Below are 9,961 nucleotides of genomic sequence, written 5' to 3' on the forward strand. Positions count from 1 at the left end.
TGCATACAGAAATTATATATGAAAAATAAAAAAGATCCACCCACAAATGTATAAGAGCACATGCAATTTTTTTTTTAGTTACTATTGAACAGTGGAAATTACAGTGACTTATTTTACCTATCTATAGTTTCTAACATTTTATCAACAAATTACTTCTTGGGTGATGATGCTAAAGTCTTTTAATACTTCAGCAAAAATTCTTCAGCTCATTGACTCAGTGATCTTCCAAATTTGCAATGCACATACTTTAAATTCTTAGCCTATTGTAAGTTGATTTGCCTGTGATTGTGGCAGGGAATCACAGTACTACAAATGGGTAGCCAAGAAAGTGGTTCTAGCCCTCAGTTTGCTGTGTAGTGGACTCTTGGGAAAGTAAAATCTCACTTCCTATTGTGTTACTGAAAATGAATAACTTGAACAGCAAGAGAGCATCAGCATTGGCAGAAAGTTTATAGAAACACAGAATCTAATCTGTTCACCAGCTGGACCATGACATCTAAGATCTCACTTCATATCTAAGAAGTCATCACTTCACGATGACTCTCACACATCTGAAACTTCAAGTATTGTGGTCTTACTTAATTATTCCTTGAGAAAGTCGACCAGCCTTCTCTTTACTGCTACAGACCCTTGTGTCAACATTTATATCTCACCCTAGACATCATGGTGAGGTCACAGGCACCTTGTTGCCATTTTTATAACCATTTATAGAATTGTGAATACAAGCAAAAATAAGAGAGGAGGTACTGAAAATCACAATATTTGAAATGTTACAGATCTGTCATATACTCTATGAATATTGACAAACTTAGTTCTTTTAGGGCTCTTTACAAAACTTGCACTTTATTTATACTTTCAGGTGAATAAATTGAGACTCACAAACATATGTGCTCTCTCTCTCTCTCTCTCTCTCTCTCTCTCTCTCTCTCTCTCTCTCTCTCTCTCTCTAACAATCAAAGCATCCTGGATTTGATTTACAAGCTAGTAAAACCAGATCATTCTTCCATTTATTTTCAAATGTTTATCGGCAGAATGTTCATCCCAGAATACAAAGGTAATCAGACAAAAATCCCTGTGCTAAGTGTGAAATGCTTCCTACTGAAATTTTAGTTAGGGGGTTCCCAGAAACACACAAAACAACAGACTCTTGGTCACCTACAAGAAACTGATGGTAAGACCTTTGGCCGTCACTTTGGTCATATGACTTGGAGAAACCAAGCTGATACTGACCTTGAAACTTCTTCCTTGTTGGGTAGCTTTCACAGAACTAGAAAGTGCTTTGTAGATTGACATGGGAGACAATCCATCAGTAGTCTTACTTGGCTGTGATCCCTGTGGGCTACAATAATGACTAGACTACACAGTGGGGACAACAGTGGCATAAATTTTATGGAGACAGCCAATAGCTTTTGAGTTGAATTTAAGACTTGTTCAACAAAAGGAAACTCATGCCTGTAAACATAGCAAAGAAGTCATGGGTAGGGAGGTTAAAGGCCCTACAAATATTACTTTGTGAAAGAGACATAGTACAAACTATCTTCTAAAAATTAATCTTTGTACTAAGAAAGTAGTACAGCTCTCACTCCTCATCAGACAGATATTTTACTGCAGTAGATGGCAGTTACTACAGAAAATTGTAAATGGGAAACATACGCCAAATCCTGTTTACATACAAGGTTCAATAAACATTGCAGAAGAGGGTGTGTCAAGATAAAGAATCAGAAAATTAGGATGAGTGTTTCAAAATAACGTCATCAGCAAAAGTCAGGGCCATTGCACTCATGAATCACGACGACGACTTTGCTTGTCTGAACAAGATCTGCACAAGATGAAGCCAATCAACACTCCAGCATGGCAAGGGAAGCGGATCTCAAAGCCCCATCCCTAGCTGAGGAGCTATTAGCAGTTGAGGGCTGCTAGAAGAGGAAGAGTTGGGTTTCTTCAGCAGTACAGTCCATGCTAGGTTGCTCATGCTCCACTGGATGGTACTCTACACCATGTGAATACAGGCAACATTAACTGGACTCAGTGGGCTATAAAAATAGAAGAAAATAGAGGGGGTGAAGGAGGAAAAGAGGAAGAGAACACGAAATTATGTGGGGAAAGTATAGGAGTCTTGGAGGATTTTGAAGGAGAAATCAGAGGGTTGATATAATGTAAATTAAATGTAATCATCTTGAAATTATAAAAGAATAAATTAAGAAACATAAAAGCTGACCAGCATTAAATTTCAATGGGTTATTTCATCACAACTGTGTTTTTGTTGCTTTCCCACTTGTTAGTGCATATTTGTTGTTCTTACATAGCCTTCTGTACTATGCCTGCTGGTCTGAAGGGGAACCAGGTGCCCTTGAAATCTCACCCTCACAGCCCACAAAGTATCCTCAGGCTCACATTAGCCTTTCTCTTACACAAGACAGTTGTCCTCAGATATTCTTGAGACCCTGGGTCTGCTTTCTCTATGTCTGATGAAGAGGGAACCATCATATAAAGATTTATATACATTGTAACTTTCATCTAGAAATAGCAGTAGGCTCACCAAATTATTGAATCTCTTGAAAGTAGATGATTTCATTGACCTGAAACTTGTTCATTCTTAAATAAAAAGACTGATTTATTCTACCATATGTATATGAGCGTTTTGACTGCCTGTGTGTGAATGCAGCATATGAGGGCCTGCTGTCTGTGGAAATCAGAAGAAGGAGTCTGACTCCTATACCAGGGGTTATAGACAGTTGTGAGCCACCATTTGGGTGCTGGGAACAAAACCTGATCTTCTGCAAGAGCGAAATGTGATTTTTAACCACCAAGTCATCTTTCTAGCCTCCTATGAGTTTGTTCTTAAGACAAAGATGGCTTCTCCTGCCGGCCTCACAGTGTTATGTGAAGCCACAATTTTTAAAAGAAGCTGTGAATAACTTATGAGACATCAGGACTGTGTCAGGTCATCTGAATAGGAACTACATGGTTTAGCTCTGCTTTCCCTGTTTGTTTCTAAATGGGAGTTAGCCACGGAGACATCCATATTAATTTCAAATGGCAGACATGAAACCAGCTGCTTTATTTGCTGAAGATCAATTCAGGTCACTATGCACTCCAGCACAGTCAAGGAAATTACTGCCCTGGCTCATTTGCTGGCAAGTGGCAGCATGAATACCAACATTTCCTTCCATTACCGTTGACTTCCTCCCTAAGATTCTCCCATCCTTGTGCACTGGCACAGGCACAGCTTCTAAATGTGACTTGCCATTAAGATTATAGTTGGTGGTAGAGGTTAATTTTTCCTCATAAGCTCTACTTTGCCAAGAAGAATTTCAGTTGTGCCATGAAGACATTCCCTTTTCCTACTCTAGAAAGCCAGCTGCCCTACCCTTGCCAACTTCAGAACTACCATCAAAAGCAACAAAAAGAGCTTTGCATAAACTTTTCAGCCTGCTTTCATAGCTGCACCAGCTCCTGTCACTGGGCCCCTATTTTGTATCACTGCTCTGTATTTTCTCACCAATCCCTGTCACCATCCATATCAAGATCCTAAAACTCCAAAGGATGCTTACATTTCCCTTTGCAGTTCCATCTCCACTTAGCTTTGCATATTCAATAAAGTTCACATATTTTGGAAAACAGACCATATGCTTGACATATGCAAAAACACTCACACAAACACAGATAATATAGCACCTACCAAAGTGCCTTGCACATCGGAGTCTACATAATGTTTAAATACACACATATGCATACACACTCACACATTCAGTTGCTTTAGTTAGAACTTTATCTTAAACAAAGGTATATATCTTTAAAGCCACCAAAACAGGATTCATTAAGCCTTGTAAACAGTCCCAAATTGTTGACCTCCACTTACTTATGATATTGAGCTGAAAAATATATTTTGAAGAACCAGAGAGATGGCTAATCAGATAAAAGTATTTGCTACACAAATTAGAGAACCTGAGAGTGGTCTCCAGAAATCACACAGAAATCTCAGTACTGAGGGTCTCGTATGTAACGCCAGCGCTTCTACTGTGAGGTGGGAGATGGAGACAAGAGAATTGGCCAGAAGCCTTCAAGCTAGCTGGCCTGGAGTATGCACCAGAGAAGAGGCAAACCCAACAAGAAAAGAACCCGTCTCAAAGTGGAAGGCCAGAATCAACTTCCAAAAGTCATCCTCTGCCCTGGCATAACAACACTCTCACGCATAAAAAAGAAAAATAAAGGAAGGAAGGAAGGAAGGAAAGAAGGAAGGAAGGAAGGAAGGAAGGAAGGAAGGAAGGAAGGAAGGAAGGGAAAAAGGAAGAGGGGAGGGTTATTTTCCAACCAAAAGGTGTCCCATGTATTCATGAGAACTGCTTTTGTTGTCATAGTTCGCATTTCCCTAATTTTTCTCCCATAGATTATGGCTACTGTAATAATTAGAACTTTGGAGGATTACAAAAGATCAGTGAGTACCAAAAAGAAAATCAAAACAACAAAGACATAAGAAATCCAGGAGGTACTTTTCACTTGATCTAAATGCTAAAAACTTAATACAGCAGCCTTTTACACCAAGTGCATAAGCCTTGTCCTCATCCTTTTGCTTTTCTTGTCCACTGCTCAGATAAGAACTCAGAGCCCTATGCTGTGGCTGCAAACTGCGAGTTTCAAGCCCTTGCTCTCATGATACGATAACAGCATCCTAGCATCCATCCTGAGATTCAGCTTAGTTTCAGCAACACTTTCCACTTCACAGTCTATGGCTTTTTTAAACAAACAATGAGTTCGCCACTTTACCATCCAGCTACCATGTTAGAGATTCTCTAGCCATTAAACATTCATTCTCTGAGGCCAGATTTTGCATTGGTGGAGGACCATACACACAAACGTATACAGGCTACAGGAACTGTGTCTCCTTGAGGCTGTCGGAGAGACAAAAACCAGAAACTTGGCTTGTCTGAAGTTACAACCTTCATCAGTACAATGGGGACAAGGACAAGTACGTGAGCATTATAGCCACTATTGTAAAAAGTTTGTAAAATGTGTAACTATTGGGAAAATGCAGTATAGAAAAAAAAGAGAGAGAGAAAGATTTCAACAGAAAAAATTGGACAGTATTTAAAATAGTGATTTTACCCGGGTAGCAAAGTACTTCCGTGAAGCATAGGGCTGGTGATAAGGATTGGGGTAAAGTGTCGATTTAGTCACACTCGGCTGTCTTGAAATCTGCCTTGGTCCTGGTTTCTTGCCCAAGTCCCCATCGTTCTTGGACAAGTGATCAGTCTCAGAGGGTTGGTCATCTTCCTCTTGCTTCAGAGACACTGGCTGGAATCCTTCAAAGCTCCCAATTGTTGACATTTTTAGCCTAAAACAAACAAAAAGAAACAATCTTTTCATTATAGGACAAAACATATACGGAAAAAGAGGTTATAATAAAAGCAAAAGATCTTCCCTAAGGGGAAACAGCCATACTTTGATCAAACAGAGGCACCAGTGGATAGTGCAGGAACACAGACATCTAAATGCCATCCAATACAGCACCTTCATGAGAGGACAGAAGTAGGGACTCTCAGGACACAGAAAAGGAGCCTGTGAGTCACTCCACTCCTTCAAGATTAACACCAGAGCATAAACTGAACCGGGGAAATGCTGCGTGAAATTACTGCCAGGTAATTCCTCTTTGTGATTTCTTGGCATTTTTGTCTAAAACTCTGCCTGGCCTTGTTTATATTTAAGAATGAAAAGCAATGATCAGCTCCAGGGATTGGTACGAGGACATGTGGTGCTTTGAGTAAGAATGGCCCCTATAGGCTCATGTATTTGAATGCTTAGTCATCAGGGAGTCATGCCACCTGAAAAGAATTAGGAGGTGTGGCCTTGTTGGAATAGGCATGGCTTTGCTGGAGGAAGTGTGTCACTAGAGGGTGGGCTTTGAAGTTTCAAAAAGCCCAAGCCAGGCTATGGCTCAGTCTCTCTCTCTCTCTCTCTCTCTCTCTCTCTCTCTCTCTCTCTCTCTCTCTCATGTCGCCCAACATGATGAGAATGAACTAAGCCTCTGAAACTGTAAGCCAGCCCCAATTAAATGGTTCCTTTTATAAGAGTTGCTGCGGTCTTGGTATCTCTTCACAGCAACAGAACACTGGCTAAGACAGGACACCTGGAACTGGCATATTTTCAAATCAAATGTTCCAATTCTAAAATTTTATTTTAAGGAAAACAGTTTAGAAAAATGTCCAAAGACACACCCACATACAAAATACATGTATGTAAGTTCTCTCATCACACCATTATTGTAGTATAAAAGGTCTGAGTTTCCGATTTAAAAACCTACCAAAACCCATCAATCACTGAGCTGAAAATCCTACCAATCCCTGGGCTTGCCCCAAGCTCAGAACTTGAACTCCCACCAGTCCCCATCCTGGCAATTTCCACCCTGGAAAGCTTTGCCCCCAAGAAACCCTATATAAGCCTGCCTTCTGCTCAGTTCCCTGCTTACTCCTCACCATAGCAGGGCAGCCTCCCTGTTATGTCTTTCCCAATAAATCTCTTGTTTGAGGTTTATTGTGCAGTGTGATTTTGTGATATTCCATGGTTCCTGGCTGCCAGGATACCTTTCCCTTCAGAGCTATAACACTACCATTTGGGAAACCTTTCTCTTCAGAGCTGTAACACCATTATGGCTAGTAGAGAAATATTATACATAATAAATAACAACATTAAGCATTCACACAAGCTCACATTTAATACCAAATAATTACAATAAAATTAGCATTTACTAGTAGAAAATTGGCCAAATGAAAGAAACATATGCCTTAGAGTCAAACACAAAGCAGCTGTTAAACTATGAAGTATACTTGATCATAGAAAGATATCCAAAATACATGTTATGGAAAAAGAAAGTTATCATATGTGAATCATAATATTCGATTGTCTTTAAATCAATCGTAGACATGGGAAGAAACTATTAGACATGTATTTGCAAATGCATATACATATGTGGATAGCCAATATTTGAAACTGAAAGAAAAAATGTTAGAAGTAGTTCTCTCTTCATGATGATGTGGTCAATACCTCTTTCATTTTCAGTCTCTGTATCTCTGAGTGCTAACAAAATAATCATTTAGCATTTCAATAAAAATGATAAAATAATTTTTATTTGTAAAGTTTTTTTTTTTTTTAAAGGACAAAAATGAAAGATTGTGCGGACCCAATTTAAAGTTTGCCTGATCTAGTGCTCCGTTTACTAGTAGAGAGAGAAAGCCACATAAGGACAGTGCCTACACCTAGGTACTTTGTCCAGTAGTCCAATTGTCCTTACAGGAGGCCAGCTACTAACGTGTCTTGGAAGCAGGCTTCATGTCTAGTTCACCATTACATATGACGTCTTAGGCTCAGAGATGCCTCTATGTTCTTAATCAAATAAAAGGTGGCTCTGATTCCATTTCCTCGGTTTTTGTGAAATGCCAGAAAGTAGGGGGAGTCTTGTTTGCCAGCATATTTTCACCCTTAAAATTGAGACAAACTAGAACATTCAAGAGAGGTAAAAATAGCATGATCACACAGCGTTGTAGAGCCCTTTCCTCCTAATTGAAACATTGTCTGTGGGAGGGAGCAGAGAAGCTCACACTGCTTCCAAGGCTGGGGAAGCTCAGAAAGTTAAAAAGTCACAAGGCTCCTAGCCAAGGGGTTTATAAGCAGTAACAACTGCTGGGGGAGGGGACTTTCCAGCCAGCCAAGCAACTGGCAAGTTGTCCAACGAGCTCCAGGGATGTATGTAGCTGTCATGCTAGGTTGGGCTTTTATGATGCCATTGCTTGTGAGCCAAGCAGACTCCTGTTAAATGAAACCTTGCCTATGCTACTGTAAATAATTCCAATAAACTCCACTAAGGTAAACTTAGACAGTACTCATCTCTTTGGTCAGCTGTTAGAGCCCTATTGGAGGTAAATAGACTCTGTTCACATCTCTCCACTTAAAGTGACTCGAGTGCATTGCCTGACTCTAGGCACTCTGGCATAAGATGATGCTATTAGCAATTATGTCAGGATGGTAGGAGTAAACAGAACTGTCTCTGGCAACCATGGATGTCACTCTGAGGGGACTGAATTCAGCAGAAACCACAGTTGGTGAAACCCGTGGGTTGCCGTCTGCGGCTCATGTTCATTTTATCTCAGTTGACCCTCACAACCCTGGCAGTCCTGACTCCTCCACACACACCCTTCTGAGGATAACGAACAGGGAAGCTCCATCTAAGGCATACTTACTTAGCAGTTCTTGTGCTGACATGCTTTTGAGTCCAACTTGCCCAACATAAGGCCAAGGTTCCTGCTAACAGGAAGGCCTTCCTTGAATATCCAGGTAATGTTTTAAGGGCAGGCTCCCAAAGGCTGAAATTGGCTTTTCTTGTGAGAATAAAAGGTATGGCTGGGGGGAGAGGGAGGGGGGGCAAAGAGACAAGAGACAGAGAGAGGCACTTTGGCCTTGCTAGCAGCTCTGTAGTCTATTTATGCAGGCTGGCCACCTCCTTTACAGTGGGTGTTGGAAGGAAACGCATTTCCAAAGTTCCCATGAAGGAAGGTTTGTGTCACTGGGAAGGGAAGCCTGCTTCTGTATTTGTGCACTCTGTGAACACACGCCTAACAACAGACATCTGCTAGAGGCTCCTGTGCCTGGAAAACAGAGGGAGGATTTAATTAGCACCACTTCCTCTCCCTCAGGCTGTCTTCTCTGGAAACACTTGGGGAAGGCAGCGCTAGGAGATGGAACTGTCTGAGATCCAGGAACTGAGGAAACTCTCAGCCCCATTTGCATTCTTAAAGCCATAAACCTTGGAACGTTGAGCTAGGCTTCCTGATTGGAGTTGGAAGGCTCAGCAACCACCCTAAGGATATCTCCAAGGACGGGAATAAAACTCTTTTACAACTTCCCCACTCTAGTTAGAGGAGGGCAGGTATCTGTTATGATAAAGCTGGAGGGGACCTTGGCTGATTCCATGGCAGGAAAGGGTGACCAAGGCAGGGGATAAACATGCCGGGCAAATAGAGCTTAAGTGAGAAGTTTTGTTAGAAAAGGGAGGGGAGAGGAGGAGGAAAGAAAGAGAAAAGAGGTAAAGAGACAGAGAGACAGAGGGAGGGAGAGAGGGAGGGAGGGAGGACAGGAAAAGTCCTGTCTGTTCCAAAGGAATGACGGGAAAGAGAGAGAAAAGGAGAGCATAAGTGGGCGGGGTCTTTCTTTTAAAGGAGTCCTTTGCACCTGCGCCGACTACTACTAACCATGGAACCCTGGGCCGACCAGGGTACTGCCTGAGTGCATAATGCCCGGTGACAGGGGCAGGCCAGCATAATGCCTGAACCCTTACAACACCTATGGAAGCATCGCATTTGGTTCCGAGCCCTCAGCCCTAGGATTGCCAAGTCAATAAAAAGTGCCCTCTCATCTCCTTAGAAACACTGCAGATGCTGAAATAGTAAAAGGTCCCAAATCAATACCAGTAACAAATCCAGCCTCAATCAAATGACCCCTTGTTTCTGCGGTACGAATTTTGCCTGGCAACAGACCTATTGAGAGGCACTTAGAACTGTGGAAGATCATTGTTCTGTGAGATGCCCTAATACATGTATCTCAACTTGTAGTGCTTGAGTAGAAACAGCAAGACTACTGTAGGAGTTAAACACTCGGGGCTTAGGAAAACCACGATGTGGCTTCTGGGGAATGTGGGTAGTGGAGGTCACCTAGGAAAGAAAGGTTTACAATCTGCTTGCTTATTCTGGGTGGAACTACCTTAAACATCTGATAGTTAAAGACACCTGAGCACAGATAACTGATACTGGGCAAGCATTAAAAATATCATCCAAGAAGCAACAGGAGAGTAGAGAACACAGGTTCTTGAGTTAAAAAGAAAAAAAAAAAAAAAAACTACAACAGAAAAAGAATAAACCCAAAAAATGTAAAGCAGCAATTGGCATTTGAATAAAGATGATTTTGATTCATT

General features: G+C 41.3%; 1 protein-coding gene across 1 annotated transcript in view; it reads right to left on the reverse strand.

Annotated features, from left to right (window-relative positions):
- The window catches only part of Tprg1 (tumor protein p63 regulated 1), a 101,751-nt gene extending 96,422 nt beyond the window's left edge, over positions 1-5,329 (reverse strand). The window contains exon 1 of the mRNA XM_035444676.1: positions 5,107-5,329. Coding sequence (XP_035300567.1) covers positions 5,107-5,328 — 222 coding nt within the window. The 5' untranslated portion in view covers position 5,329. The remainder of the gene's footprint in view (positions 1-5,106) is intronic.
- Positions 5,330-9,961: the final 4,632 nt, after the last annotated feature.

The sequence above is a fragment of the Cricetulus griseus genome, chromosome 4 (genome assembly GCF_003668045.3).
Source record: "Cricetulus griseus strain 17A/GY chromosome 4, alternate assembly CriGri-PICRH-1.0, whole genome shotgun sequence".
Lineage (NCBI taxonomy): Eukaryota > Metazoa > Chordata > Mammalia > Rodentia > Cricetidae > Cricetulus > Cricetulus griseus.